Source organism: Suillus plorans (assembly GCF_016647745.1).
Source record: "Suillus plorans strain S12 chromosome Unknown HD556scaffold_92, whole genome shotgun sequence".
Taxonomy (NCBI): domain Eukaryota; kingdom Fungi; phylum Basidiomycota; class Agaricomycetes; order Boletales; family Suillaceae; genus Suillus; species Suillus plorans.
This window is the reverse complement of record NW_024537476.1, coordinates 22,019-49,771: the sequence shown is the minus strand read 5'-3', so window position 1 is coordinate 49,771 and position 27,753 is coordinate 22,019. Positions and strand designations below refer to the sequence as shown.

The 27,753-nt window shown below is 48.5% G+C and overlaps 10 protein-coding genes across 10 annotated transcripts; 6 read left to right on the top strand and 4 right to left on the bottom strand.

Moving 5' to 3' along the window:
• Positions 1-2,404: 2,404 nt before the first annotated feature.
• On the top strand, positions 2,405-3,059 carry HD556DRAFT_1248234 (signal recognition particle, SRP9/SRP14 subunit; the record flags this gene model as incomplete). Its single annotated transcript, XM_041298758.1, has 4 exons — positions 2,405-2,428; positions 2,482-2,554; positions 2,612-2,727; positions 2,784-3,059. The coding sequence occupies 4 exons, from the start codon at positions 2,405-2,407 to the stop codon at positions 3,057-3,059; spliced, it is 489 nt and encodes a 162-aa protein (XP_041153882.1).
• A 188-nt stretch (positions 3,060-3,247) lies between these two features.
• On the top strand, positions 3,248-7,140 carry HD556DRAFT_1050187 (uncharacterized protein). The gene is made up of 6 exons (XM_041296000.1): positions 3,248-4,000; positions 4,063-4,683; positions 4,752-5,022; positions 5,076-5,293; positions 5,352-5,869; positions 5,920-7,140. Exons 1-6 carry the CDS (start codon positions 3,436-3,438, stop codon positions 6,853-6,855), a joined length of 3,129 nt encoding a protein of 1,042 aa, XP_041153881.1. The 5' UTR covers positions 3,248-3,435; the 3' UTR covers positions 6,856-7,140.
• A 475-nt stretch (positions 7,141-7,615) lies between these two features.
• HD556DRAFT_1050074 (uncharacterized protein) lies at positions 7,616-8,613 on the top strand. The gene is made up of 2 exons (XM_041295999.1): positions 7,616-8,105; positions 8,161-8,613. Exons 1-2 carry the CDS (start codon positions 7,802-7,804, stop codon positions 8,439-8,441), a joined length of 585 nt encoding a protein of 194 aa, XP_041153880.1. The 5' UTR covers positions 7,616-7,801; the 3' UTR covers positions 8,442-8,613.
• A 1,065-nt stretch (positions 8,614-9,678) lies between these two features.
• Positions 9,679-10,383, top strand: HD556DRAFT_1313459 (histone-fold-containing protein; the record flags this gene model as incomplete). Its single annotated transcript, XM_041300797.1, has 6 exons — positions 9,679-9,693; positions 9,746-9,770; positions 9,829-9,884; positions 9,947-10,096; positions 10,158-10,266; positions 10,322-10,383. 6 exons carry the CDS (start codon positions 9,679-9,681, stop codon positions 10,381-10,383), a joined length of 417 nt encoding a protein of 138 aa, XP_041153879.1.
• A 413-nt stretch (positions 10,384-10,796) lies between these two features.
• HD556DRAFT_1434730 (pectin lyase-like protein) lies at positions 10,797-12,855 on the bottom strand (the record flags this gene model as incomplete). The annotated part of the gene is made up of 16 exons (XM_041305359.1): positions 10,797-10,862; positions 10,920-10,999; positions 11,050-11,111; positions 11,159-11,203; positions 11,255-11,340; positions 11,395-11,410; positions 11,465-11,524; positions 11,579-11,640; positions 11,699-11,801; positions 11,851-11,958; positions 12,009-12,025; positions 12,082-12,165; positions 12,226-12,318; positions 12,366-12,450; positions 12,498-12,514; positions 12,574-12,855. The coding sequence occupies 16 exons, from the start codon at positions 12,853-12,855 to the stop codon at positions 10,797-10,799; spliced, it is 1,266 nt and encodes a 421-aa protein (XP_041153878.1).
• Positions 12,856-13,829: 974 nt separating this feature from the next.
• HD556DRAFT_1049897 (uncharacterized protein) lies at positions 13,830-16,069 on the top strand. Its single transcript, XM_041295998.1, has 5 exons — positions 13,830-13,947; positions 14,005-14,135; positions 14,190-14,617; positions 14,675-14,921; positions 14,977-16,069. The coding sequence occupies exons 2-5, from the start codon at positions 14,028-14,030 to the stop codon at positions 15,796-15,798; spliced, it is 1,605 nt and encodes a 534-aa protein (XP_041153877.1). The 5' UTR covers positions 13,830-13,947; positions 14,005-14,027; the 3' UTR covers positions 15,799-16,069.
• Positions 16,070-16,691: 622 nt separating this feature from the next.
• Positions 16,692-18,082, bottom strand: HD556DRAFT_1539572 (uncharacterized protein). The gene is made up of 2 exons (XM_041309720.1): positions 17,283-18,082; positions 16,692-17,225 (listed from the first exon to the last, which is right to left on the bottom strand). The coding sequence occupies exons 1-2, from the start codon at positions 17,930-17,932 to the stop codon at positions 16,772-16,774; spliced, it is 1,104 nt and encodes a 367-aa protein (XP_041153876.1). The 5' UTR covers positions 17,933-18,082; the 3' UTR covers positions 16,692-16,771.
• Positions 18,083-18,155: 73 nt separating this feature from the next.
• Positions 18,156-20,850, top strand: HD556DRAFT_1414980 (cytosol aminopeptidase family, catalytic domain-containing protein). Its single transcript, XM_041304303.1, has 17 exons — positions 18,156-18,560; positions 18,612-18,787; positions 18,850-18,885; positions 18,941-19,010; positions 19,068-19,090; positions 19,142-19,197; positions 19,257-19,356; positions 19,416-19,443; positions 19,495-19,549; positions 19,603-19,674; positions 19,726-19,796; positions 19,850-19,916; positions 19,966-20,011; positions 20,067-20,192; positions 20,256-20,387; positions 20,531-20,583; positions 20,634-20,850. The coding sequence occupies exons 1-17, from the start codon at positions 18,173-18,175 to the stop codon at positions 20,668-20,670; spliced, it is 1,536 nt and encodes a 511-aa protein (XP_041153875.1). The 5' UTR covers positions 18,156-18,172; the 3' UTR covers positions 20,671-20,850.
• On the bottom strand, positions 20,828-22,073 carry HD556DRAFT_1539570 (uncharacterized protein; the record flags this gene model as incomplete). Its single annotated transcript, XM_041309719.1, has 4 exons — positions 21,393-22,073; positions 21,098-21,210; positions 20,934-21,045; positions 20,828-20,894 (listed from the first exon to the last, which is right to left on the bottom strand). The coding sequence occupies exons 1-4, from the start codon at positions 22,049-22,051 to the stop codon at positions 20,828-20,830; spliced, it is 951 nt and encodes a 316-aa protein (XP_041153874.1). The 5' UTR covers positions 22,052-22,073.
• Positions 22,074-26,350: 4,277 nt separating this feature from the next.
• Positions 26,351-27,088, bottom strand: HD556DRAFT_1313453 (uncharacterized protein; the record flags this gene model as incomplete). Its single annotated transcript, XM_041300796.1, has 5 exons — positions 26,351-26,410; positions 26,455-26,538; positions 26,597-26,669; positions 26,750-26,780; positions 27,016-27,088. 5 exons carry the CDS (start codon positions 27,086-27,088, stop codon positions 26,351-26,353), a joined length of 321 nt encoding a protein of 106 aa, XP_041153873.1.
• Positions 27,089-27,753: the final 665 nt, after the last annotated feature.

The following is a 27,753-nucleotide window of genomic DNA, read 5'->3' as shown; positions in this document are numbered from 1 at the left end:
AAAATGTGTGGGTACCGTCACCGACCATCCACATGTTATAATACTACTAAGTGGCTAAGCTTGAAAAAGATCAGAAATCGGCGAATCGGCGAATCACACCAATGTACCTACAAGCTACAGCGATTTGAGGAAACCTATAGTTCTAGTGTTTGCAGAACCTGGCACGCGATCCTGGATCAACGTTCATTGGGCGGATAACACCCTGTTGGTATTACTGCCTTCCTCAATGCCCGTGCACGTAATATTTGCTGTACAGTGGTTCTTGATATGACGTAGATGCCAGTGCGCGACCATCGACCGTACAGAACGGCGCCGGCAGGATACGATGTATCAATCAGAAGTTGCAACCCCTATGATCCGTTCTATCTCCCACCATAGGCTGCCGGAAGCCCCAACCCCTGAGCAAGTGAAAAAAAAATCACATGAGGTGATACGATATGGAATGAGCTGTATTTGGCCGCCTACGTTGGTCAGTGGTTATAGTCCAAGCTCTAGAATACCTCGATGACGCAATTAGGCAGAAAAAAGACCGAAGAACAGTGCTTACAAACTCGAAACTTCGGAAATGATATAATCGGGCTTATTCCATGGTTTCGCTTCCTGTCAATAGATCATATTTCAACAGGTTTTGTGATGCTGGGACGGTGATCTACCATGGTCACAACAGATAGACAGGAAACGAGACGCACTGCAAAAAGCGATATTGATATTACGTATGCTGGAAAGGATAGTAGCGAGCATTTCGTTAGCACCAACCATCGTTGTGGCCTGCTCAACAGACTTTGTTTTCCATCGGGTGATCAAAATAATTCTCGAAATGTGGATGCACAATATCACCTAAAAAGTAAAGGGCGAAACCTGATCACCTGATCACGAACGTCCATGCAAACAGAGACGTACCCTGAAAAGTATTTCTTGAACCAATTGAGCATTGATATATAATAGCTCGAAGACTTATCTAAAAAGTATCGGTCAGCGGTCTCCGTCCGGAACACTGCTTGGAATGATTTTTCATACTCTCGTTATTAATACCATGCACCACATACAACGGGTTCGGGAAGTAGCGAGCCGACGATGCAAAGATAAGTTATGCTTCGCAGCTTCTGATCGCCATGCTCGCACATAAAACGACATCTCTTCTCCGAGATCTAATCAAGATCAGTATAATGCTTCCATGCTTCGAGAACATCATACATGCAAAGGCAGGATGTTATCTGTTGATCCATGGAGTTCGAGTCCCGCTGATCCAAGCGACGGGGATCTCCTTTCAACTTCTGTTGGGATAGGATAAGACTACCGTGTCAGAATGATCAGGACAGAGACGGAACTGTCAGCGGCCAGACAATTTGTAGAGATGTATACGTGCTTGGCGTGTCCTTAGAACCACTGAAATGGTGGTTGGTCCTGATTAGTCTCCCCTATCCGGACCTTACACGAAGTAAGACGCTAGTGGCTCGTTCATACTCATGAAGGCACTCCATGAACAAGTAGGTTCAAGTCGCATGAGTATTTCAGGATGCGTGCCATCCTTTACAAAAACAGAAGAGAAAATGACCGAGGCATGAGCATGTCTCTCTGGATCACAAAGGAGAGAGCTGGCTCAGTTGCAAGTAGAGCAGGAGGAGAACGAAAAGACGAACATGTCGAAGAGGGTGATGTTGGGTTCCACGTGCATGGACGTATGGAGGTCGGCGTGGACAATTCTATCGTGCTACTCAGACTGGCCCTCAGAGCATCTGTGCAAGTCTTGCTTTCTGTGGCAGAAGAACATTCGCAACGTTCAAAACGTTCAAGTCTTAGCGGTCGACACATCATAAAACAATTCCCAGACAGGTCGAATCCGCAGGCTCCAATTTGCTGCCGTTGTATCGTGTACCTTTCCATATCGCTCATACTTTATCTTGCAGGTCCATCTCTAGAGTCGGTAGCCTAGGAAAAATCCTAACCATGCACCAAGATAATTTATGTGCAAGCAAAACATCGGACGCTGCGTAATTCCTGGCGTTTGAGAAGTTCCACACACACCATTGGCTGTGCTGCAGCTATTCGACCTCATAAAGCTGGAGGATTTCCCATCGTGCCCGAATTCCAACTTGAAGGCGTTTGGTAAACCTATGGACGGAAGAGCTCGAGCTCCAGGCGGAAACATTGCTCTGAGGATCTATGAGCATGACAGTAGTGTACCCCCAAAGCTGTACGTTAATATTTTCCTCGGAGATGTTGCACAATCGAATATAAAACTATAAAAGATGCGAAAATGGAGGTGTGGTCAAGTTGTCTCAAGCAGCGAGGCGGTTCAACCCAAGATTGAAACCCCCCTCTTTGCCCTTGTTTGGATATTGTGACCCCCACGCGTTTCCTGACTTAACGGACATGTTCTCAACGCTCACGCTGCATCAGGCCCATGCAGCTCGTTGATAATAACACAGTGCGTTCCTCTACCTTTATAGTTGTTGGTGTGATTGTTCAAGCAGTATCTAGTTTCTCCAGCAGCTGGGCGCTCTCTTCGAATCGACTAAAGACAAGGGCACAATATGGCTCACTTATAAGCGATGTGCGTCTTGATCGATCGCTTTGTTATTTTGACTTAATACTTTCTGATTATATGTAGTAACTCATGATGGTGATGACACCGTGATGAAAGAAGAAGATGGGAGCGATGGGAGCAGAGAATATCCTTGTATCGTTCGTGTCACTGATGGCAAGAAGGCGAAGTTCTCCACCAAGGTACATAACAGATCTTTTGCACGGCTTCGCTATGCTCATGATATACCACCCTACAGATTTTATCAATAGACCTCGATAAATTCCACTCTGCTTACGGCGCTTTGCTCAAATCATCCATGACCACCCTTCGCAAGCGCGACAAAAAACGTGAAAAGCAACGCGCAGAACAACTCACAAAGAGGAAGCAGCGCATGGCAGTTCCGGTTGTTATCGATGGACCTAAGCGAGGGAACGGTCGACGCAAGAGGCAACGACAAGTCAAGGCAGCCCTTCAGCATGCGGAGATGAAGGAGCGCGCAGCCAAGAGAGAAGAGGCACGAACAAAGCAGTGAGAAATCGATCGTAAGCGTGTGTTGGAAAAAGTATGTTGTACGCTGCTGTAATTGTCGACCGTACCGATACGATGTCTATGCGGAATTTGCTCGAGATCCTTATGATCTGAGATCTGATGTTTCGTCAGATAGTGATGTGTGCTCCTGGCTACATCATCCAAACACGAAAGGGGATGCGTCGAAAGCTATGGAGAAACTCATGTCTGTTTCACAAGACCCTTCAAACTTGATGTAGAGCGTGGGAAGTAAATCAAGGCTCCATCTTTAGAGAGGGAACTGAGTAGTATGACAGCCTGACAGGTCCACCACTTCCCGTTGATTTCCCAGCTCGATGTATTTGATCTGAGCCTTTCGAAACCCTCCATATCCTTCAGAAATGCCAGTGGAAGCCACTCACCCGACAAATCCATTTTCCTTTGACGATGACGACGAAGAAGGATGGCAGGAAATGCCAGTCATCAAAGAGGATGACTTCGGAGGCGGCCTTGACGAAGAAGATCAGAAGAAATATCACTACATGCCCTCATCAAAGAAACCGTTGCAATCTGCATCAACAGCTGGAAATGCAACTGGCAATCTCATCGATTTCGACGAGGAGGGTGTCGAGTGGCGTTCCAAGACAGAACAGAATGAGAATGAATATACCAGATTGCGGATCAACGAAGAAGATGAGGCGGATGAGGTTCACCTGCGCACACGATACCTGTTTGACGAGGACAAGGCTATGACCCCGCTCAGCCAGATGCAAGCGACCAAGAATATGTTAACCGAAGCACAGCGCATTGCCTACGTTGGTGTCTGCGCCCTCACAGCGAAAGAAATGGTACAAAAGTTCAAGACTTCTAATAGAAAGGAGCTCAAAGCATCGTTCCAACATATGGAACTGTGGGCGATGAAGATCATGGGCCGGCTCTATTACCACATGGAACTTGAAACTGCAGGTAAACTTGCACATCTTTTCAGTCGAACAGGCGGGATCACATATGCTCAAACGCTATATCAGAGCAGAAGATGATAGACAGCCTAGCTGTGCATGGTGTGCAAGCGATAGATCTTGTACCATCGCTAATGACAACCCATACCGTTGCCAACCCCGAATACGACCCTGTTGAAGCACGGCGGCAGGCTGAAACCCGGGAATTCAGGAAAGATACGACGAGCAGGCGGAACTCCAAAGACGACAAACTTCGACCTTCCTGCCTGGGTTCGGACGGTCGTAGTCCTCCTCAGACACCAACATCTCCTTCCACTCAGACGAGCTTTCAAACTACGGCCAAAGTTCTTGAGGGCACTGCTGTTGATTCTGCATCAATGGGAGTCACTACGACGCTTTCATCCGCTGAAAAAGACGTTACACTTGATATTCGGTGGACCGTTCTGTGCGACCTGTTTCTTATGCTTATTGCGGACAGTGTCTACGACGCCAGATCACGTGTATTACTGGAGAGTGTTGCTCTCAAACTCGGACTTGGCTGGTTGGATGTAGTAAAGTTTGAGGCTCGCGTGACAGAGGCGCTCGAGATTCAAGAAGGCGTCGAGAAGATGGAGAATCAGGAGATCATTGAGGGATCATCAAAGGCTGCGCGAAAGAAGCGGTATATGATGATGGGTCTGGCTACACTTGGTGATCTCATTTATTCCAATCGAGATGTGGAACAAGTGCTAATGATTTTACCGCGTATTTGAATACAGGTGGTGGTCTGGTCATCGGACTTTCTGCTGGACTTCTTGCGCCTGTCATTGGTGCTGGTCTGGGTGCAGCCTTTACCGCTGTCGGTATATCTGGGACAACAGGATTTCTCGCTGGGGCCGGTGGGGCGGCTGTGATCACAACTGGAGGAATTTTGACTGGCTCTGGGATTGCTGTTCAAGGAATGGCCCGACGTACGCAACAAGTACGAACATTTGATGTGCTACCGCTGCATAACAACAAGCGTGTCAGCTGCATCCTGACCGTTCCTGGGTGCGTCCATCGTCAAATGTGGGTATATCGACTACCTCAAACTTGTGATGTAGATTCATGAATGGCAAGCTTGATGACGTCCGCCTACCTTTCAGTGTTTTGGATCCCATCGTGGGCGATGTATTTAGTATACTTTGGGAGCCCGAGATGATTCAAGAAACCGGTAGTGCGCTAAAGATTCTTACTGGGGAGATTCTGTCACAAACAGTTCAGACTGTACTCCAACACACGGTGATGACTGCGCTCATGAGCGGACTCCAGTGGCCAATCAGTAGGCGTGATGTCGATTTGTATTTGCTAAAGAGATGAGCTCACCAGCACTTCATCAGTTCTCACAAAACTTGGTTACCTGATTGATAATCCTTGGAATAATGCGCTCGACCGTGCCCGGGCAGCTGGCAGTGTTCTTGCGCAGCTCCTTATTCACCGTCATCTCGGCGTTCGACCTATTACACTCATCGGGTTCTCTCTTGGCGCACGTGTCATTTTCTATGCCCTCCTCGATCTCGCCAAGGCAAAAGCATTTGGCATCGTGCAAGACGTTTTTCTCCTCGGAGCCACGTTAACGGCATCAACAAGCACGTGGTGCAATGCCCGCAGCGTCGTTTCGGGGCGCTTTGTTAACGCATTTGCGAGACACGACTGGGTCCTTAACTACCTCTTTCGTGCAACCAGTGGTGGTTTAAATACGGTTGCAGGCTTGCGGCCAATTGAGAATGTGCCAGGTTTAGAGAATGTTGACGTTACGGATAAGATTTCGGGGCATATGAGCTATCGCGCATTCATGCCGCTCATATTAGACCAGCTTGGCTTCCCTGTTTCGTGTGATTATTTCGATGAGCCCGTTGTACGTGTCTCATTTTGTCGGGCCGGCTCTTTCCTAATTATTATTTATAGGAACCCGAATTTAACGAGGAGAGGGTTGTTGTGAAAGAAGGGGACCATACACAGAAAAAGAAGTGGTTTTCTAGAAAGAAGAAACCGTCAGCGTTACCAACACCAGTATCGAGGCCACCCTCAACAGCTTCTTTTGCCTCATCGAGGCGGAAGCCCTCTTCCCTAGGGAAAACGACTGATGATGACAATGAACCACCTCGGGAGTTCACGGGGACTCCCTCGCCTCAGAATACCAACCCTCATTCAACGCAGCCTTCCGATGGTCAATTACCGAGTTCTTCCACTGACATCCCTATTCATGCAGGCTTCGATCTCAAGGCCATCAAAGATATGATAGGACAATCTGAGAAGACTCCCGAGGATATGCAGGTTCCTCAGCCTTCCCAAATTCGCTCATCTCTAGGCATATCAGAATCTCCACCTGCCTACACAATTACGCCTACAGACGTTGCCAACCCTCCGGGTTTATCTGTGACTGACACTTACTCGAGCGCTGGCTTAAGCGCTACGTTCGCCACGTCACTCCACAATGTGCCTGATTCTAGCGATGACGTCGATGATGGACAGGGCATACCCCCAATTGTAGATGACGGCCCTAGCTCCTCAGATCACCTGAGCTACCTTTCTTCAGCCACCTCTCCCCATAACACTATTTCCCAGATATCTTTTGGTAGAAATGAGACATCAATATGGTCTCCTCCGTTACCAGAGAAAACTTCTCCATTTGGAAATCCCTTTGCGGCTGGCGCGGTCTCGTTTGAAAACTCCAGTAGATCGACGAATGGCCTACCTCCAGCAGCTGGTCCCTCAGCATCGCTTTCGTTTGGTGGAACAGATGGGACGATAACTTCGCAGGGTATGGGGCGAGATTCGTGGAGCATTCCTGTTGACCGGAAGAAAACTCCCAATTATCTGGCCAACCCTTGGTCAACTTAAGAGTGTTGGCGCAAGGTGTGGTCATCGTCGGACACAAGGCATGCCCACTACATACATCTATGGGATCTTATGGACATACTCTGACATAGTAACACAATCTGGATCTTCTCAAAGTTTGCACATATGTAGAAACGACAGCACACTTCACTTTTCCTGAATTAGCTATATCTGACTAGTCTATAATACCAAGCACGTTCGTACCGGCTCTCCGACTTCTCTGTTGAATCACTGATCAGATCTATAAGTTCACTTAAGCTGAACGGATAGGTCAATAACCAGTTGGAGTCAAAGTTGGACATCGTACCAAGTCGCCAGCTGCCGGCCCGGGGGCGGCTAGGCCTTAGCACTGGATCTGAAATAACGAGATCAGCGAACCACTGACATGCGCTTATCATAATCTTCCACCATGAGAAGTCAACATTCGATGTATACTAAGCTGATCTGAGCAGACAGTCTGGGATTTCTTTGTGCTTCTCAAGGTGAGTCTTTTCCGCCATTTGAACTCCAGCACATCGTCCATCATGACTGCGGGTAATTCAGTACATATATTCGCCGGGTTACTAATGATTTGTCGGCTAATAATGGTTCCTTACAATGTGCTCGTAGCAACAGACCTTCTGAGCATTGATTTAATGTGAAACATCCAATAATAAGGTTCATCTTACTTTCCCCACAAAAGAGGCTAACTGAGGAATCCATTTTAGTCCGCTCCGCTTTTGTAGGCAACCCAGCTCCACCAGTCGTAGTTGGTCTTGTTGCTACTTTATGACCCGGGAACTCGTTCCACCCGAGCCTGAGTTTCCACAATATATATTCCGCTGCTGTTATGCACTAATACACCATCAACTTTCCTTTTCTCTCCGAGTCCTGTTAACCTGCTTTGAGCCTCTGGGCTCTTCGTCAGGTCCCTTTTATCTACCCAATCCTACACATCACCTTGGGTTCAATGTCGCCGAGACCGATCCTGAAACAATGTCCACAGTTTCCGTTCTCTGCACATCCGACAGCTTCCCCACCCCGCCGTGTTCACTTCCCACCAACGCCAACTCTTACTTCTACGTATGCTGCCCACTCATCAGCTACGTATGACCGCTCGCCTGTCTCAGTCTCTCCCAATCACTGTGCGCTCCCTGGGCGTCATGAGCGAGAATTTGTCTGCAGTGATGACAGTCGGTCATATCAAGTGGCCGAGATAAAAGGAAGCTATTTTCACCCTCGTGCCTACGAGGCGTGTGCCCCAGAGCCATCAGGTCACACCCATCCATATACCGCGCTCTCCTGTGCTTACCCCTGACATCCCGTCAGTGTCTTATGAACCTGACAGCTTGGTGACATCACCACCTGATACTGTGTTAAGCCGAATATCTGTCCGTCTCACGGCTGCGGACCCTATGATACCCTTTACACGACATACACAAGATGAGATTGATACCACATTTAAATCTTCGCAGCATCCTTCGCAGGCGAAGGAAAAGCAGAGGATGAAGAGAAGCTTGCGTAGAAAGGAACCGGATCATTTCGGTGGCGACTGTGTAGGGTTCGCACCGATTTCTCTGGACTACAACAGCTGCCTAGGGGGGTTTTGATCACACATTTATACCTTTAGCCGTTTACACACTGGAATCGATACCCTGAACTTTGTAAAACATACCATGTAGTCGATACATGTGACTGTACTCTGATTTCAAACGCAAACGTGGCGGACCGGTGGGGCGCACCTTACACCAGGGCATTCGTGGCTCCAAGGATACAAAGGTCTCTTAGACTTCGCATGTATTGTCCTACACCCAATGGACATAAATGAAATGAATTTTGAAAAAGGCGAACATACCAACGAATATCAGAACAAAGTAATGAACTTACTGTAGTACCTTAAAACATATCTCCTTGGCACAGATATCTATTGGAAGCAATGGCCGGATAAAAATATATGATGATGCTTTTTTATCCTGCGGTGATACGACTCGGACGATATCGCCGTTTGACGCGGAAAATAGAATGCGTGCTTACCCGGCTGCGGCTCGGACGGAAGACAACCATCAGGCGAGTAATTCTCGCATACCTGTGGAAAAAGTCGGACCGCAACATCGGAGTAAAAATTGCTATTCAATGCAAGGGTACAAGAATCAATACATCTGGACACCGGGAGAGAGGAAAATAGAAATTCGTGGGTAGGAAATTTCGGATCGGTGTGCTCAACCGCCGGGCCTCTCCTGCGCGTGTAATTTCGGTGATCCGGTAGGGGGAAATAAAGACAGAGGAAGCTGGCAGTCTTGCTGTATGCCCATCTGTCCCCCTGCAAACAATGTTCAATGGCGATTAGGGCTTTCTTTAATATCGCCCGGATCTTACTTCTACGCCTCGGAAGCACATCAGAAAACTGGAGTATTTATATTCCACTTACTTACTGGGGAAGACTAGGGCCTGGGGATCATTCTCCCAATTCACAATAGGTATGTGCCACATACTTGCAATTGACAAACGATGCATCGCCTTTTCCGGTGACGTAGCGGCAGAACAACCAAGTGGATCAAAAGATGACGATGTGAAGGAAGAAGGACTTGGTATTTAGAAGCACTGCATGCTTGAACTTTTGAAAAGTCAAAGTCTTCAAATACATAGTTCGATGCAACTTGCTATGTCGATGCGGTCAGTGCACTGCACAAGATTCCCGGCGGAATTTGAAAAGCTGAGAGGCGTGGGAATGGCGCAGAAGCCATTCAACAAATGACCTTCCCTTTGCTCGTGTCTTCGTCCGCAACCTCCATCACCGTCATTTCGCCATCAACCAACACTTTTACCTCCTGACTATAGACCATCGTAATGGCTCGTACCAAGGTGCGTTTATAGAACTTTGCTTTACAGTACACTATACTTACCCTTTATCCAGCAAACCGCTCGCAAGTCCACTGGAGGTGCGACCTTATCGCTGCTCGTTTTTATCCACGTTGTAACGCCATTTCTATCTTCTAGGCAAGGCCCCTCGTAAACAACTCGCAACCAAGGCTGCTAGGAAGACTGCCGCTGCCGTACGTCTTTGTTTATAATCATTTCGCGTCTTAAATGCTCAATACCGTGTTATATGATACAGGCCGCCACTGGTGGTGTGAAGAAGCCCCATCGTTTCCGCCCTGGTACTGTTGCCCTCCGTGAAATCAGAAGGTACCAGAAGTCTACCGAGCTTCTGATCAGGAAGCTCCCGTTCCAGAGGCTCGTTCGTGAAATCGCGCAGGACTTCAAGGTATGTCCCCATGACACTATCTGAATGAACTTAAGGTGACTAACGTATCTATTCTCACCAGACTGACTTGCGCTTCCAATCCTCTGCTGTCATGGCTCTTCAGGAAGCCGCTGAGGCCTACCTGGTGTCACTCTTTGAAGACACCAACTTGGCTGCCATCCACGCCAAGCGTGAGTCATCCACTCCCCCGTGCTCCACAATGCTGACTCACTCCAATTTCATTAGGTGTGACTATCCAACCCAAAGACCTTGCTCTTGCTCGCCGTCTGAGAGGCGAGAGGTCTTAATTACCATTCGACTGTTTCATGATTACATGTCTCCTCCTTTACTTTGTTGTTTGCCTGTGATTTCTATATGATAGGCCCTTGCGCGTAGTGTGTACGATTGAACGCCCCCAACCCTTGTCAACCATTCGTCTCCTTCGTTTTTGATATTATGTATTGGACTGAACGGGCTGCGTCCCGCAGTTTGGGTAGATAAAATTGTTGTAAAGCGATATGTAATGCATGTGCTTCTACCGCACTCATGGAAACAGCTTGATGGCTTGGTGTCGGCGTCAATTTGTGTTGCGGTAACTATTTAGCACGCGCTACTCCACATATGACGAGTTGCAACGATCAGCCTGGATGACCACGAAGTCAATGAATTCAAGAGTCTTTTGACTAGATCTCAAGTATAAAGAACTCATGCGCATCACATGTTACAAGCCAGCCTGTGTGGGAACATATGGTCCATCCGAGCACACAAATCCAACATCATTCGAGATCTATATCAACCGTTGTCAGCATACTCGCGTAACCACTCACTCCAAGACAGCGCATACCGTGGAGGAATTGCACATCGCGGCAACAGGGGCACCACTAAGTGTGTGCGCAACGAGGTTCTTCACGACAATGTTGGTCGCTACGAAATCAAGTCACAGGGGTATTTGGCAACGAAACTTTGGGACGAACCGGTCTTTGGGTACAAGTCAAAAATGACGCCTTCCTTGCCTGTTGCACCAGATACGTGGTACCTGACGACTTTTTAGTGCATGCTTCGGAAAAGGAAAAAAGTTATTACCAGCAAGGGTCGGTGATACACGAGCCTTCCACGTATCCGGGCGTACTAGGGATTAGGGTGAATAGACGACAGAAGAAAGTGATAGCGATAACCTACTCGTTGATAACGCCGACAAAATTATCGAACAGGAAGTTTTCAATGCGAGTCTCGTTGACGGACGAGGAGCTCGGATACGGGCCGCCCTGTTATACGTTTAGTTAACAGAGACATGTTTGTTCATGCAACATCAAGCTTACGCTTTGGTCCTGGTAGCTTTAGGAGCATAGCACAATTATAAAAGGAGCACACGGAAAGGCAAAGACATACTTTTGGGTCACGAAAATAGGGAGCATCACATCGATAAATGTGATATTTTTCCATGTTATACTAAAACAACACATCTTCAGTGCATGATTTGTCGAAAACGTCGAAAATACAAACTTGATGGCAGCACCGTTTCCGCCAGTCCAGCTCTTGAAACGAGCTGCATAAAGAGTGCGGTTCTAGTAGATGGCGAAGGAGGGTGTCAGGCAAGGAGGCTTCATCGCCGAGAAAACTCGCCATAATTGTGTTCTCAAATAATACATTCTCTACGGATGCCACTTGGCCACCCGCGCCAAGTGAACCGACTGACAGACCGTGCGATCCCTCGCAGTAGCTATCTCTATGGCCAGACATAAGTTCGTTCATTGCGTTAGCGGAAGTTGACAAACCTCCAAGTGACGTTCTTGGCGCCGCTACCAACAGCCAAGCAATCATCTCCGTTGACGACATGGTTGTTTTCAAAAAGAAAATCGGTGCCTCCGGCTGAAAATCCATCACTGCATATGTTCAGCTGAACACCAATCAAATCAGAAGCTCAATAACGCACGTATTGAATGGAAACGACTATTCACAAGTGTAAGTCACAGTGTAATGCATTAGCGACGCATCATCAGACTCACGGCACTTTCAGAATTGGCCAGGATGATATTGTTGAAGATGTGCATATTGCTTGATCCTATAGTGCCAAAATTCCATGCGATAGGCTGCAGGAGATGATTGAAATTCAGCCAAGATGCTCTCAAAGATGCGTATCAACCCAAGACCTTGTATATCTTCATATCTCTGATGATACCATTTGTAACGTTTTTAAACAGCCAACCGGAAGGTCGGTTGGTCTGTTGCATGATATCCCACCACTGAACCATTTGTTTCAGCGCAATCGAAGAATTCATATGGCTCTTACCTGTTGGCCATGTCCATCAACCCAACCCCAGTCAGGATCAGTATTACCACGGAGCGTGACGTTATGTCCTCCAGTGAACGAGAACCTGATGAAATTGTGAGCTATAAGACGTTAAAACATGTTGGCCTGTACCATGCACCAGAGTAATTCTGGAAGACTTCGTATCAGATATCGGATACATATAATTCAGTGATTGATCGGCACTCACAGCGGTAGCAACATGCCCTTGCACAGTTTTGATGCTCGTCGGATATGTCAAATTCCCACTAATCACCACCTCGACATTCGTGAAAGGCGGAAACGTGATTGGGGACCATATGTTGTAGGTCGTGTCAGCCTCGAACACAATTGAGGCGTCAGACGTGTAGTCAGGAATTGCTGCCATCAGAGCAAGCGTGTCATCTGCATCTTTGGTGTGTGGGACAACGAACGTCGACCATGCGACTGCAATGGCAGCATATGCAAGAGGACCAGAGAATGAGAGTAGCATCCTCGAGAGCATCATCCTGCAAGTTAGAGCTGAGCTGTGTTTTAGCGGAGAATAAGGAGTGTATTATATGCGCGAGTGTCGGGTATTGTAGCCTTAGAGACGGCAAGTCTTGGGGCCCGGAATAAGGATCATGATATTACAACTTCCCGCAACCTGGATAGTCACGGTTGACAAGACGGCTCCAGGTTTCTCCTGCTGATCATTCATCGACGCGTCAACCACGCTATTCAAGACCTGAAAGGACACCAGCAAAGGACAGACACGAGTCCAACACCAGTTTTTATTGCTAGTTGACCGGACGTAGCGATTCGCCACAAAATTGAATGTGGTCAGTGCGAGAGTTCAAGGCTACATCGCTAAATACCGGTTTTTCTCTATTGCATCTCTAGTATCCAGAGGACATGATTACTTGTATGTGCGCGTGAACGCGTGAACACAATACTGCTAAAGGGAGCAAACAAAAAGCCGGTCTGTGCCGACGGCAGAACCTCATTAATGCATTCTGTACTAGCACTACTACAAATTTGAAAAGAACTGAGAACAGGTACAACCGACATCTATAGTTAACTCACTGGTAGGGCTCATCCCATGTCGTGACAGGGCGCTCGTCCTGCCCGACTTTCGCAGGGAGATCTTCCAATGGCGAAGGATACTTTTTTAGACGTGTCGTTAACCAAGTGGGGCTCTAGGATCCCGACATTTTTGGGATCGCGAGTGGGTGATGCTAATGCTTTAAATTTCAAAACATGACAGCGCCCTCCACTCTAGAAGACATTGAAGGTTGTAATGCCATTTTGAGCAGATGACCTCCGAGCTTGAAGCTTGTGACTTAGTTGGAAATATTGTAGGATGTCAATGATTGGGTTGTCTAGCAAGTATAAATCCGGGCGTTGCCGCAATGGGTATGAAATTTAAAAGACTACGTCATACCCAAACTATGTCCACGTGATATTGGTCCCTGTGGCGTTATGTACCGAACTTCGGATCAACTAAACGGTTATCCGCGTTCACATATAAAATGGAGCCTTGCTTGAACTTTGCCTACTACAAGAATTCATTCGCGATTGTCGTCGAAAGTTTCAAGCCAGCAAGGTTTGTCTGACATCTTCTGTCAAAGACAAATGATTCTCACCTCCAAGTTCCTCGCAGTGCCAATTTCCAAATCGTCAACAATGAACCAAGTTCATCATATCGCCACAAGACTCTTAGATTCCCCCATAGAAATCATCCTAGACATCCTCAGCCATCTAGATGTCTACGATCTAGTACGAGCACGTCGAGTAAGTACGAGACTTTTCGAGTCTGTGTCAGAATTACTAAATCAATCTCTCCAGGTATGCAACGATATTCGACAAGCGATCGACTCTTCCTCGGAACTGCTGTATTCGATGGACCTCGAATACTTCAATGCGATTCTGGTGCCTTCAATCCCTGGCTCGGACTATTCTATCCCAACACTTCGCAAGTCGCTTCTACAAAGCGAATCCGCGTGGCAGAAAGCCGAATACTCCAAAAGAAATCCCATCGCTATTCCACACCCTCCGAGCATGCACAAATGGTCGTGCGGTGTTTTGGGATTCCCAGTGGAATCTCCGCAACAACTCATGTTTTTCCAACCCCAGCTGGCAGATGGTCACTCCAATACCATGAACTTGCGTCAATGGAGCTGCCAATTGGACAGCGCGGCTGCGCTGCGACTTGTGCATTACAATTTCTCTCTCACAGAGGATCTAGTGACTCTCATTGTTGGAGCACCCTCAGGGTGAGTGGTTCCTTCAAGTCACATCTCAGACAGACTATATTGACAACGGTCATCAAGGGAGAGCCATGCGTATGATGTCATTTTCAGATCGCTCTCAGAAGACAAAGTCCATCGTGAAGCCGCATTCCCTTCTGTGAAAGCACTCGACAACGAGGTCGACTTGGAGTTACTCAACCCCTATACTCTGAGATCCTCAATTTTTGGGGACTATTACGGTGTTTTGTTCAGGAGCGTTAACAAAGCAAATGGCGGAGTGGCCGACTTTTTGCAAATTTGGAACTGGAAATCGAAGGACACTTTCCAGGTCAGTGAATCTCCTGGCATCGTTTTTATGACTGATGAATCATCCGGACTTGTAGTGCCTCGAAGTTTTTGATCCAGCTTGCAAGACGATGAATTTCAGTTTCCTGACAAACGAAAGAATTCTCGTTGTTAACGCGAGGGAACTATTGTTGTATTCACTCATTCATGCCTCCAATGCCCTCCAGCTCACCGCTAAATTCTCACTCCCTGCCCTGCACAGTCCTTTCGAATACGCATGCATCGGCTTCAGCCCCATTCCATCCCACGCCTGCGCGCACAACCAAATGATCGCTCTCAGTATGGACATTTCAGGGGGGCCCCTCACTAAAAATCCCTGCTTTACGTCCTATGTCGAGCGCAACACCCTCTTGAAACTCGAGTCCACCTATGTGAGCTGCTACGGCAAAGCAACTGAAGACTCCCCCAATCTGCCTTGGTCCAGCTGGGGCCCAGATCACACTCGGTCGTTCGAGGAGAGCTCATTCGATCCTTGCAAACACTCCGTCATTGGCTTCCGGACTGCATCTTTGGTCGGCAACCAGAACTCGAAGAGACCGCTATGCATCCGCGACTTTAACCCTTATCGAGTGATGGACTTCAAGGTCGGGAATGGAACAAAACGGAATCAACGGCTTGTCGAAGGTGGCGAGATCTTGCCGAATTTGAGTCTGTTCTTGGAGCCACTTGGATCTGGTCTCCCGTATCTTGAGACGACCACTGAGGAGAAGTTCCTTTCGACCGATATGACCATGGAAGTAAATAGGGTGACGTTGCTGTCTTTCGAAGTCATGGACACAATTAGGATGCCGAATGCAGGTGGACAAAGCTTCGTCGAGCATGAGCTTCTGCAGGGCTTTGAAGTACTTGATTTCGAGTAGTTTTTTTTTTTTACCTCGAGCATCATGTTATTTGAGCATTTTAATTCATTTTGCGTCTAACGTGCACATCAAGTGACATGGGTTAATACATATATTTGGTTTACTGTAACTATCTATATCAATCCTTGACCAACATCCGATAATACCGATCATCCTCACAAAGAGAGACGCTCCACAAAGGAGCAAGTAAAAAAAAATTCGAACATGAACCAGTCCGAGAGTAGTCTGAATCGAGTTTCACGATCCACGAAGGATACGCGAGCCACGAAGTGAACTCAAGGACGAACCAATCCCATCGTCAAATACAATCAGTCACACCTCATACGCAAGGAGTTGGAGTCTCCAGTACAGGCAGTGAATATTGGCAAACGTTAACGTTCGCCAGAAAAGGTGACCCCAGGTAGGTCGATGATCAGGCGCAGGCGCCCGATAGGCTTCTGTCAACGCCTTCTTGACAGGCGAAGGCGCGATAGCGACGACTGACTGAACATCCATCAACGATGAATGAGTTCGCCCGATCCTCGCAACGCCTTTCAAAGCTTTCATTCTCGCCCTCCTCTGCTGTACACAGGATCTTGGGGATGTGAAAAGTGAAGCTGCTTTTCTGGTACGTCGCGCAGCTGATTACAGCTGGGCTCTGCTAGAGCCAATCGAGGAGGATTAGAATGCTCAGACCTTAGCCCGCTCAGGAATCTGGATGCGTGAAGCAACCCTGTGTGTGATGAGCATTCGTGGCTTTCGAGCTGGTTGAGGACAAAAGTGGTTTTGAAGTCCGCTTGATCCTTTATTCCATGAAGAGCTATCATATTTATGTAAGCTGAGCGCTGAAGCGCTGAAGGCTCGGACAAGGGGAGCCAGATCTATTGACACTAGCCATGATACTTCACACTCCGTCACTTGCCAAGAGTCCAGTATCAATTTTTATGGGTATCAGTATATACTTGCACAAGGTGACATTCGTATGATTTTACATTTACACCGCCAAGCCACTCCGCAACCTCGACAACGTGAAATAACTCGAAGCGTTTAAAATCACTTCTTTACCATCCTCTCCATTGACGTGTACCTTGGCATCTATCTTGAAAGTCCTTGTCTCCGCTCGCTGAAAAAGTACGAACGGGATTGGGATCCAGAAGCGCAAGTGCCAGCCGAAATTACCAGCCCGGTCCATGGTAGAACACCAAGGAACATTTCCAATGTGAATGCCTCGAGACAAATCGGGGGTAGGCGCATGGTTCACGTAGCGTATCGTGGCGCCATCGTAAAACGTCTTGAGCGCAATTTGTGGATGGGACTTGTAGTGGCCATTTATCGCGACCGTGGTGCAGACAAGATCAACGATCGTGACGTCAGAAATAACCCGAGGGTCGAAATTGTTCGTGGAGGGATATGCAATTATCAGTTTCGCCGGGAAGATGAAGAACGCGCTATGCATTCGTAAAACACTAAGCGCAGGAACACTAATATGTAGTTGGTCAACTTACTAGTCGGGCGCGTCCCATGTCGTGACATGGCGTTCGTAGCAGCGGACGTTTAAGTTAAGGTCTTCTAAGGCATACTTCCCGGGCGTATCGGCGACCGTAGTCTGTGAAATGGGCTTTGGTCCTCCAACATCGTCGACACGAAAGGGAACTTGAGGGATAGTGAGATGCTGGAGAACGCGTGAAGTAATGCTCGCGATGTCCGTTTTAGAACCATTCAAAGACGCTGATCGTTGGAGTCTGTGAGCGCCTGAATTTTTTGAAGGTGACTTGGCCCCAGATGGCGTGGAGCTCTTGACTGCATGCGCCCAAGTTGTCTTGGGAGAAGCCACTGTCTCTGACCTGCGTAGGAGTCGACGAATGGCTCGGAGGGGACGGATTATGGCAATCGACCGGGAAGACGACTTCCTGTTGAGAGTAGGGGGGATAACCAAGATGGGTTTGCTCTCGTCTAATGCGAAAAGGCTTGCTAGGTCTGGGCTTGACGGAATGTGGTAGATCACGCCATCCTCCTTCTTGAAGCGTCGGAGAGTAGTACCCTTCGTACGCAAACTACTGTCTGACGTTGTGGAGTACTTGCCAATCGCTGTTTCAGCAGGTTCGTCGTAGTTGGCGCCTCCAGTATGAGTATCTATATCAGCAGCGGGAGACATTCAAGGGATCAAAGTTGCAAGTATGGGTGAAGTTGGAAGAGAACATCAAAGGAGCTAGCGCTTATATAGGGATTTTCAGTGTTGTGGAAACTACATAGCTTGATCCACTGACAACGAAGCCACTGGACAGTCTTTCGGTGGAGTCCCGCTTTGTCATGTGCATTGTGCACGTGTATGGGCCTTTCTAATTTAAAGTCTTCCGTGTTCCGAGTCCCGACGCACCTGAGTCTATATAGACACATGACATTGCACTTGCTCACCAGAAGGGCAGTTCATCGATCATCAGTCCTACTGCGAACGATGTCGTCAAAAGCATACGTTGTTCCCATTGACCCAAAGAATCCTGCAGGCAATGCTGCTCCAGGTGTCAACCCAGCATCCTTGTGGTCTTCACTTCCTCAGACGCAGAAGCCTGCCAAGGTTGGCACGTCCCATCTCTTCTATGGGACTCCCGCGTTCGATGTAACTGCACTTGTGTCACTTGGTGAGGGGTTTGACTCCAAAACTGGTGATGTAAGACGAGAAATTGTCCGCAAGGCCATTGGCAGTGGTGTCAAGAGTGTCAAAGGACTCGGTGATGGTGTTTCTGAGGCTGTTATCGATGCATCAACAGATCCTCACGCTGCTGGTAAGATATAGTCTGGTCTATACCTTGCCTCAACTTATGTTTCTCTTAAAGCCGTCGCTGCTCATCTTGCTCTTTACAACTTCTCGCTCAAAACGTCGCCTCCATCGGCGTTCGACCCACGGGGAACGGCGGGCGTGCCGAAGAAGCTTAAAATATCAACGAATACCAACTCTGCTGACTGGGATCGTGGTGTCGTCTATGCAAATGCGCAGAACCTTGCGAGAACAGTGAGTTCATGGAACCAGATGGCCTCTTGATCTGTGTGGGAGAATATAACCGACTCCCTTAGTTAATGGAACTGCCCGCGAATATGATGACACCTACTGTACGTTCATCTTTGAGCTCTCCAAGTGATTGAATTCATATCACTATGTTGCAAGGCATTCTGCGAGCGTGTCCAAGCAGAATTTAGCGGTATCCCCAACGTGGAGGTTATTGTTCGCGATGAAGGTTAGATGTTCTCTAGTTTTTGAAGTTCTTCCAATACATGTACTAATGCCTTGACAGCTTGGGCGGCTGAAAAGGGCATGGTACATATTTTACACTCGATGTACGTTCAATGTTGACGTGCTCTCATGTAGCGCACTTTCCTCTCGGTAACTCAGGGGACTGATCAGCCAGCGAAGTTCCTCGAGATGTAAGCACACCTTGCCCTCTTTTTCTGCACTATCGTTTACACTTTGATGGTTTCAAAAGCCACTACAAGGGTGCCCCTTCAAAAGACGCACAACCTCTTGCTTTTGTGGGCAAGGGCATCACTTTCGACAGTGGAGGAATCAGCTTGAAACCTTCAGCAGTAAGACCATCGTTCTTCAACTGGTTGGTCTTCCGCTCACCGTACTTAACTGTATATAGGGCATGAAGCTGATGCGCGGTGACATGGGTATAGTCTATTGAACTGAGTTTGAAAGCGGTCACTAACTTTGAATTGCAGGTGGGGCGGCTACAGTCGTATCGTCTCTACTCGCCATTGCCCAGCTCCAACTCCCGTACGTTGATGTCCTCTTCGATCTCCCCTGACTTTTATTTATCCTTATTGCAGAATCAATGTTGTCGCCGTTACTCCGCTTTGCGAGAACTTGCCCGGCCCCAAAGCTACCAAGCCAGGCGATGTGTAAGATTTGGAACACAATATTCATCATGTCTTGGACTGACCATTTGCCAGAATATACGCTATGAACGGCAAATCTGTCGAGGTCGACAACACGGATGCTGAAGGTCGTCTTGTTCTAGCTGGTGAGCACTCTTGCCAACGACTAACGTCGTGATGGATTCTAACTTTCTCAAAGATGCGTTGTACTACGCATCAACTGAGTTCAAGCCACACACAGTCATCGACGTTGCCACTCTCACCGGGTATATATTGATTGTTCGCACTTCTCAGCTTGAATTTATTATTGAATAGGGCTATGGATGTCGCGCTGGGCGAGATCTACACCGGTGTTTTCACGGTTCGTCATCTCATCACTACCCACTGATACGCCGTGGACTAAACTCTTGCATTAGACCTCCGATGCCCTTTGGGAGCGATTGAGTGTTGCCGGAGAGAACGAGTACGACCGGTTCTGGCGTATGCCCCTAGACGAAGATTATGGACCACAAATCTATTCCTCTAACGCTGACTTATGCAACGTCGGTCGCCTATTCTTTACGTTAGCTTTGCTCGAACTTGACACTGTCTTCTGTTTTTTTTAGACTGGCGGGAAACCAGCAGGCTCATGTACCGCTGCACTGTTCCTCAAGGCGTTCGTAGATGGTATTGAGGCCAAGGATGGACAAGAACCCTCTGTCCGATGGGCTCACCTTGATATTGCTGGAACTATGGAGGTCAGAATTTGCCGCTTATGAAATCAAATGCAGCACGTATGCCATGAGCATAAGTGCGATCTAAGCAATGGCGTAGTTCGCAATGTGCCCTTTATCATGACTGCCTCTATGTTTAGTTCCGTTTGCTGATAATTTCATTGTAGTTCACGCGGCCAATACCATATCAAGAGAAGGGAATGACTGGGCGTCCTGTCCGGTAAGTCGTTTTCAATAAATTTTATACATTTATTTAATATCATCGTTCAGTGCATTGGTCGAATTTGTCAGGCGTCTCTCGAGCTAAGGATGAGATGTGTAAAGATGCGTATTGCACACTACGCTAAGCCTCCATTTTGCGCGTTTGCAAAACGTCAATGAATTTAACAGTGAAATCTGTGTGCAGTACGCTAGAATATTTGATCAAATGATTACTTGGTTTGTGTGGACTAAATGTCCGATGTTTATGGGACTATGCCTGAATCACCAATGTAATGAACGGCATGGTCCCGTACTGCGTAGACGATACTACTGTCAGTGCGCTCAAAGTATTTCAGCAGTGCAACACACCGATGTGCTGTGGTACTCTTCGGAGACCGATTGATCGAAGGAACTCGAGTAATTTTTTGTGTTATTTCTTCAGGAATAGTAATGGCAGGCAAGTATTGTTCCTGGGCACCAGCTATTCCAGAGTTCGGAAGTGAGTATCATATGAGTCAATCACTCCTGCATACGTTGGTGACGTGTCACATAGAAGACAAGGTTGTAAAACGCTCGATGTTTATAGTCAATTATATTGTATCGGAACACGACGACAACCAAGCGCCAGAACAGAGCGTAACCTAGTCTGGCCATATCTAAAACAATTGAGTGGCAATTAAGATCCACAAGTAAAAGTTGACACTTGATTCATATCTATCTATCTAACATCTCCATTAATCAACTATCGCAAAAATATCATCATGAAGTGGGGCTAAATGTATTGAATTTAGCAAACGCAAGGACGGACGGTGAAGACTAAGAACTCACGCATTTCGGCAGCTTGACCAGCGTGTCCCATGTGCCATGCGGCTCAAATCAAGCTCAGCACCTCTTGGGATCACCCATAAAGTCCAAGGAGTGCAAATTGCATGCTGGGAAGCGGGGGGTATCCAGAAAAGAAGCTGTCGATTGGGTCCCATCACCCATCCATCAGCCTGCAGCGAGAGAGGGGTCAAATTGGAATAATGATGAGAGATACCCTCAAGGAGGTCAGCAGAGTTGCACAGCGCGCGTTCGGACTTGAAGTCAGATGAGAAGGAAATGAGGTGATGGTTCCAAGTAATGGGCGACATGATGGGATGCTGCTGTGCGCGAGGGGTTGTGCGGCTTGTATGCGGAGGGAACGAGGATGAATTTGTCTCGGTGTTGTCGTGACATGTCTGTCCAAATGCTGCATCCCACAGCCGGATAGTGTTATCCCAAGAACTAGACGCGATGCGAGTACCATCCGGTGAGAATGAGACAGATAGAACCATTCCAGCGTGCCCCTGCAAAGGCTCACCCGATGATTGTCCCGTCGCCGCATCCCACAGCCGCACAGTGTTGTCCTGAGAACCAGATGCAATGCGAGTACCATCCTGTGAGAACGAGACAGATAGAACCATTCCAGCATGCCCCTGCAAGGGCTGACCCAACGACTGTCCCATCGCCGCATCCCACAGCCGCACAGTGTTATCAGCCGAACCAGACGCGATGCGAGTACCATCAGGTGAGAACGAGACTGAGAAAACGGGTAGAGTGTGCCCCTGCAAGGGCTCACCCAATGGCTGTCCCGTCATTGCATCCCACAGCCGCACAGTGTTATCCGAAGAACCAGACGCGATGCGAGTACCATCCGGTGAGAACAAGACTGAGTTAATGGGTAGAGTGTGCCCCTGCAAGGGCTCACCCAATGGCTGTCCAGTCGCTGCATCCCACAGCCGTACAGTCTTATCCTGCGAACCAGACGCGATGCGAGTACCATCCGGTGAGAACGAGACTGAGTTAACAGGTAGAGTGTGCCCTTGCAAGGGTTCACCCGATGGCTGACCCGTCGCTGCATCCCACAACCGTACAGTCTTATCATTCGAACCAGATGCGATGCGAGTACCATCCGGTGAGAACGAGACTGAGCAAACGGGTAGAGTGTGCCCTTGCAAGGGCTCACCCAATGGCTGTCCCCTCACCGCATCCCACAGCCGCACAGTCTTATCCGCAGAACCAGACGCGATGCGAGTACCATCCGGCGAGAACGAGATTGACCAAACTGGTAGAGTGTGCCCCTGCAAGGGATCACCCAATGGCTGTCCCGTCGCTGCATCCCACAGTCGCACAGTCTTATCCTGCGAACCAGACACGATGCGAGTACCATCCGGTGAGAACGAGACTGAGCAAACGGGTAGAGTGTGCCCTTGCAAGGGATCACCCAATGGCTGACCCGTCGCTGCATCCCACAGCCGCGCAGTGTTATCAAAAGAACCAGATGCGATGCGAGTACCATCCGGTGAGAACGAGACTGAGTATACGGGTAGAGTGTGCCCCTGCAAGGGATCACCCAATGACTGTTCCGTCGCTGCATTCCACAGCCGCACAGTCTTATCCTGCGAACCAGACGCGATGCGAGTACCATCCGGTGAGAACGAGACTGAGAAAACGGGTAGAGTGTGCCCCTGCAAGGGCTCACCCAATGGCTGTCCCGTCGCTGCATCCCACAGCCGCACAGTCTTATCCTCCGAGCCAGACGCGATGCGAGTACCATCCGGTGAGAACGAGACTGAGAAAACGGGTAGAGTGTGCCCCTGCAAGGGCTCACCCAATGGCTGTCCCGTCGCTGAATCCCATAGCCGCACAGTCTTATCCTGCGAACCAGACGCGATGCGGGTACCATCCGGTGAGAACGAGACTGAGCAAACGGGTAGAGTGTGCCCGTGCAAGGGATCACCCAATGGCTGACCCGTCGTTGCATCCCACAGCCGCACAGTGTTATCAAAGGAACCAGACGCGATGCGAGTACCATCCGGTGAGAACGAGACTGAGCAAACGGGTCGAGTGTGCCCCTGCAAGGGATCACCCAATGGCTGTCCTGTCGCTGAATCCCATAGCCGCACAGTGTTATCAAAAGAACCAGACGCGATGCGAGTACCATCCGGTGAGAACACGACTGAACTGACAGGAGCATGCGCGTTGATCACGATCTGAGCAGCCATCCAGTTCAAATGACGTCCTGATGCCACGCGAAGGTTGTTGGGAAAGATCGCGGTGAAATTGGTAGCGATGGTGGAGTTGATGGGTGAGAATGGCAGCGCGGATAAATACAGGTGCGGTGTGCTGTGCAAAATCACGGTCCCAAAGACTTGAATGAATCTTTGAACATCCATTGTGGTGGACTGCACATCTTCGTATCCAGAATGGCCCTGCAGGTGATTGTAAGACGTTTATCCGACGCTGCCTGGTAGGCATGTGCTCACCTTCAGCCACTTGGCAACGAGTGGAAGCACGGTTATTGCGCCCCTGAATGCATTGAGAAGGCCGAGTGCCTCAACCCAGAAGAGCAGTCGCTCGTCATTGAAGAATGATTTTATTGCGTTGGCGAGCTCCGAGTCGAAGTTCGATGCTGATACATGCATAGTCCATAATCGACAGGAATAGGAGAGGTGTGTGGGAATGCATGTCTTGACTCGTTGAGGTAGCCCTGTGTCTTGGGAATTAGGGAGGTACGACGACCTTAAATCACAGATATTGAAGCGAAGGCCATGTTCCATCACTCGCAGTGACGCAAATGCAAGGTCGCGTTGTTGCATCTTCGTGACTTCGACGAAGAAGTCTCCGCTGGATGATTCATCCGTTAAGAATTCTTGAAATGTCGCATGAAGGGGTCGGATGGGGGAATATGAGTCTGTGGTGCCGCTGAGGAGGGCTCCCATACGTTTGATCACTAGATCTACTTTGTAGTGGTCGTGGTCCTCTGAAAAATGGGTCCGCATAGCATTTAATGAAACTAACGGGAGGGGTTCGGCTGTGCCAAATATTTGTCCCATCACGGAACGAAATCTTGCTATTGCTTGCTTGTAGGTCGTTGAATTCCTATCCTTTGGCATGATTTCTGTTAACATGAGTCGGTACACATCATACAACAAGTTTTCCCGCTCCCCAGGATTGTGGTTCACGACAACATTGAAGCAGTCCATTGAGGATGAGCCGAGTTCGGGTTCCTTGATGTATCCGCACGCAAGACGCGCCCACTCGAAGAGTCCATCGGCTTTTGCAGCGAGCGTCGCAAGATGACTGTCCTGAAATTCTGATAGCTCTTTAAGCTCCTCAGATACGAAGGCGTGAATGTCACGCTCCACGACTTCTGATGGAATATCGTCCATGGACAACCGTAGAATATGATCAGCACCTTCAAACTCCTTTTCGATATCATGAAGTGGGCGAGAGGTGACGAGAATCCGGAAGTTGGAAGGGAGTTCGGTGATTTGGGGGAGTCCTTTGTCCTGAAGTCTTCCGGCGAGTATACGGAGGAGGTTACGTCGCGTCTCTACTCCACCACTCTCATCCAGCGCTTCGATCACGATCAAGACGGGCCCTACGCTTGATGCAGAGAACTTCTTTAGCGGTTTCATCAGAAGCTCGCGCCACTGCTGGATAATGTCTGTCGTGTTCTTGAGCGAGTTTGCATCCTTGACTGCATCCGCTAATGCTCGTTTCATCCCAGGATCACGGTCAGCAAGGTCGCGCGCGACGGTGGAGAAAATCTTTTCATGGCGACGGTCTGCTTCTCTTTGTCGATCGAAACAAAAACATGAGCCGAGGCCTCCCGTTTCCATGAACCAGTTGGCGATCGTGTGGGCGATGGCTGATTTACCCTTGCCAGCAGGGCCGGATAGCCACATTACACGCGGAACAGAATCTCCGCTGTCGTTGATCCACTCGGTGATTTGAGAGAGAATGTCCGTGCGAGTGCCTGACAGACATTGCTTCGCAACATCTAATCCGGCGCCCCCTGCATAAAGCATGCCGCTAAGATCGAGTGTTTCACCTTTGAGGGTTTGAGTACGTTTAGAATGAGAAGCACGTGGGAATCCTCACCCGCAGAGTGGACAAAGATAGCTACGTCCCGATGAGCTTGATCCCGAAATTGCTGCATAAGCCCATCCAGGGCGTTGTTGTACAGTGTGATCATATCATCCGTTTCTGCAACGATATTTTTACCGACTCTCTTCCCTATTATCATAGTAAGTATGAGAGTCATGTGCGAATGCGATAGTCGCGACTCACAGAAGCTCTTCGTCTCCGAGTATTCCCTGATGAAACGGGCACACTCGAGAGTCTGCTGAGCAATCTTTCCGATGACATCATGCATCGATTTAACCTTGGAAAGATTATCGTCTTGGGCAATGAAGCCATAGACTTCATCTAATTTCTGGAGAAGGCGATGTACTGATTCGTCGCGCTCCGCTTGAGCAAGAATAATCTGCATGTAGCAATATCTTCTGAGAGGAGGCAGATCTCCGGGCAACATAGAACGCACTTTAGCTGCAGCAGAAAGTACGCCCAACGCCATCTTTGCATATGGATGCGCCTATAACTCGATTAGTTCGCTACCAAAGACAGAGAGTGGCCCCTACATCTGCGATCTTCTCGATGACAGAGTCGAAAATTTTCAGGGGTTGGAGGTATGTGGTGTTGAAATCATCTGCGGCAGTGAGACTTGCTGGGGCATTTTTGGCAGCGCATGTCACAGATAGCGCGTGTCCCCCAAGTGTTTTCACGCGTTCTGAGGCCTCGTGAGCACCCTGAAGTTCAGCATGGACCGATCTGGAACTAGGGGTTTCCTCCACGCCAGAGAGGGTGTCGAGAACCTGTGCGACCAACAGAATTTAGAGACGACAACCATATAATTTGATGCAGGTACCTTCGAAGCAGGTTCTCCAGATGTGCCTTGGTTAACGCAGTCGCTGGTGGTTTCAGCTGTGAGAAGCTTGTCGTCGGTCAAAGGGTGCGGATGTGACATGTCCTGAGCCCCTCTGATAAAAAAAGTTGAACTGGGACTACGATTTCGAGGACCTACCTCGATGTTCTGATTCGATGAAACGTCTTGAAGGTCGACATTCTGGATCTCAGGAATGTGGTTGCGAGACCGCTTGAAGAGTTTCTGAACAATGTCAGTCATATTCAAAACAAGGACACAAATAATTCAGTAGTCTACTCACAGAGATTTTCTTGGTGATGCGCTTCGCACATTTCCGCATGGCCTGCCGGACTCGACTAAGGGGTAAGTAAGCTCTGGAGGAAGAAAGTATCAGAGGCAGCAATGGAATTCATGAGCACTCATCCACAATTAGTGAGCCCATGAGACGACATACCGAGCGGTTGCTTTGCAGGTTTTCGGAGGATCTGACCTATGATAATGGTCTTCACTGAGCACGAGTGGTGAATTAGTATGAGCGAAGTGGAGATGCAAAGAAGTATGGGAGAAGGGGGAGGATTCTGTTACGAGCTAAATACTCTTGAGCACAAGCTTTGAAGCATGGCCAGTGCGTTTACTTGATTCTTGAACCGCTAACCATAATCAGTCATGATGGAGTGCCGAAGGGAGTACAAAGGCGCAGGGAAAGAGATCTGGACAAACCTTTGACAACCCTGTCACAGAAATGACGGAGATTGATCGAAATGCGTAGGGTATGATTTGAATGATAGTGCATGCTAGTAGCACGGGGCCACGACTCAGAGGTAAGTACGGTATAGACAATGAAGTCATTAATGCAAGCTAGCCTTCTAGCTTGTTCGGTCCAGGTTCAGAATAATGTTCAGAGCGGGTACTACTTACATTATTTGAGTCTTGTCATAGATCCAGTGACCGGTTCAAACTTCACTACTAACGACACAGTCATGGTTAACGTTCATCTGCGGGTTAATGTTGCTTATTAGTAAGCATTTGTCAACGCTGCGACTTCAACTTGACTTCAATGCCGTCAACGTTCAGATCTGATTCTCAGCTTCGAGATACTAGTCTGCATGTACCCTGTACCCATAAAAGCGTTTGCGCAGCATGCACACACCATAACCACTTCAAGTCAAGGATGTCAAGCCTTCATCATAGCATGCTCGGTTCCGGCGCGTCTTGGCCTACCCCATTAATAGTCGGACGCATGCCAGTGGTAGATAATAAAGCCCTGTCTCAGTTTGTCTGTCCATCGAATGTCCCCTTTACCACTCACACCTGGCAGATGTCTCTGTATTTAGCTTCGTCAGGCCACCGAAATGCGTCTGCCTACCCTCCGGACTTCCGCGCTCCACATTTCTGCGTTCATGTGAATCGACTAGCTATAGCCTCGCAGCTAACACCTGTCGATATCGGTCATTCCTC

Excerpts from the sequence above, each read along its gene's own strand:
- HD556DRAFT_1050187 (XM_041296000.1), top strand. The coding sequence starts at position 3,436 with ATGCCAGTGGAAGCCACTCACCCGACAAATCCATTTTCCTTTGACGAT. Across the intron at positions 4,684-4,751 it reads GATGGGTCTGGCTACACTTG|GTGGTGGTCTGGTCATCGGA; the intron begins GTGATCTCATTT and ends ATTTGAATACAG. Across the intron at positions 5,023-5,075 it reads TGCATCCTGACCGTTCCTGG|ATTCATGAATGGCAAGCTTG; the intron begins GTGCGTCCATCG and ends CTTGTGATGTAG.
- HD556DRAFT_1050074 (XM_041295999.1), top strand. The coding sequence starts at position 7,802 with ATGTCGCCGAGACCGATCCTGAAACAATGTCCACAGTTTCCGTTCTCT. Across the intron at positions 8,106-8,160 it reads GTGTGCCCCAGAGCCATCAG|TGTCTTATGAACCTGACAGC; the intron begins GTCACACCCATC and ends ACATCCCGTCAG.
- HD556DRAFT_1049897 (XM_041295998.1), top strand. The coding sequence starts at position 14,028 with ATGAACCAAGTTCATCATATCGCCACAAGACTCTTAGATTCCCCCATA. Across the intron at positions 14,618-14,674 it reads ATTGTTGGAGCACCCTCAGG|GGAGAGCCATGCGTATGATG; the intron begins GTGAGTGGTTCC and ends ACGGTCATCAAG. Across the intron at positions 14,922-14,976 it reads AATCGAAGGACACTTTCCAG|TGCCTCGAAGTTTTTGATCC; the intron begins GTCAGTGAATCT and ends CCGGACTTGTAG.
- HD556DRAFT_1539572 (XM_041309720.1), bottom strand. The coding sequence starts at position 17,932 with ATGTCTCCCGCTGCTGATATAGATACTCATACTGGAGGCGCCAACTAC. Across the intron at positions 17,226-17,282 it reads ACATGGGACGCGCCCGACTA|CGCGTTCTTCATCTTCCCGG; the intron begins GTAAGTTGACCA and ends ACGAATGCATAG.
- HD556DRAFT_1414980 (XM_041304303.1), top strand. The coding sequence starts at position 18,173 with ATGACATTGCACTTGCTCACCAGAAGGGCAGTTCATCGATCATCAGTC. Across the intron at positions 19,198-19,256 it reads CCAGCGAAGTTCCTCGAGAT|CCACTACAAGGGTGCCCCTT; the intron begins GTAAGCACACCT and ends TGGTTTCAAAAG. Across the intron at positions 20,584-20,633 it reads ATGACTGGGCGTCCTGTCCG|TGCATTGGTCGAATTTGTCA; the intron begins GTAAGTCGTTTT and ends ATCATCGTTCAG.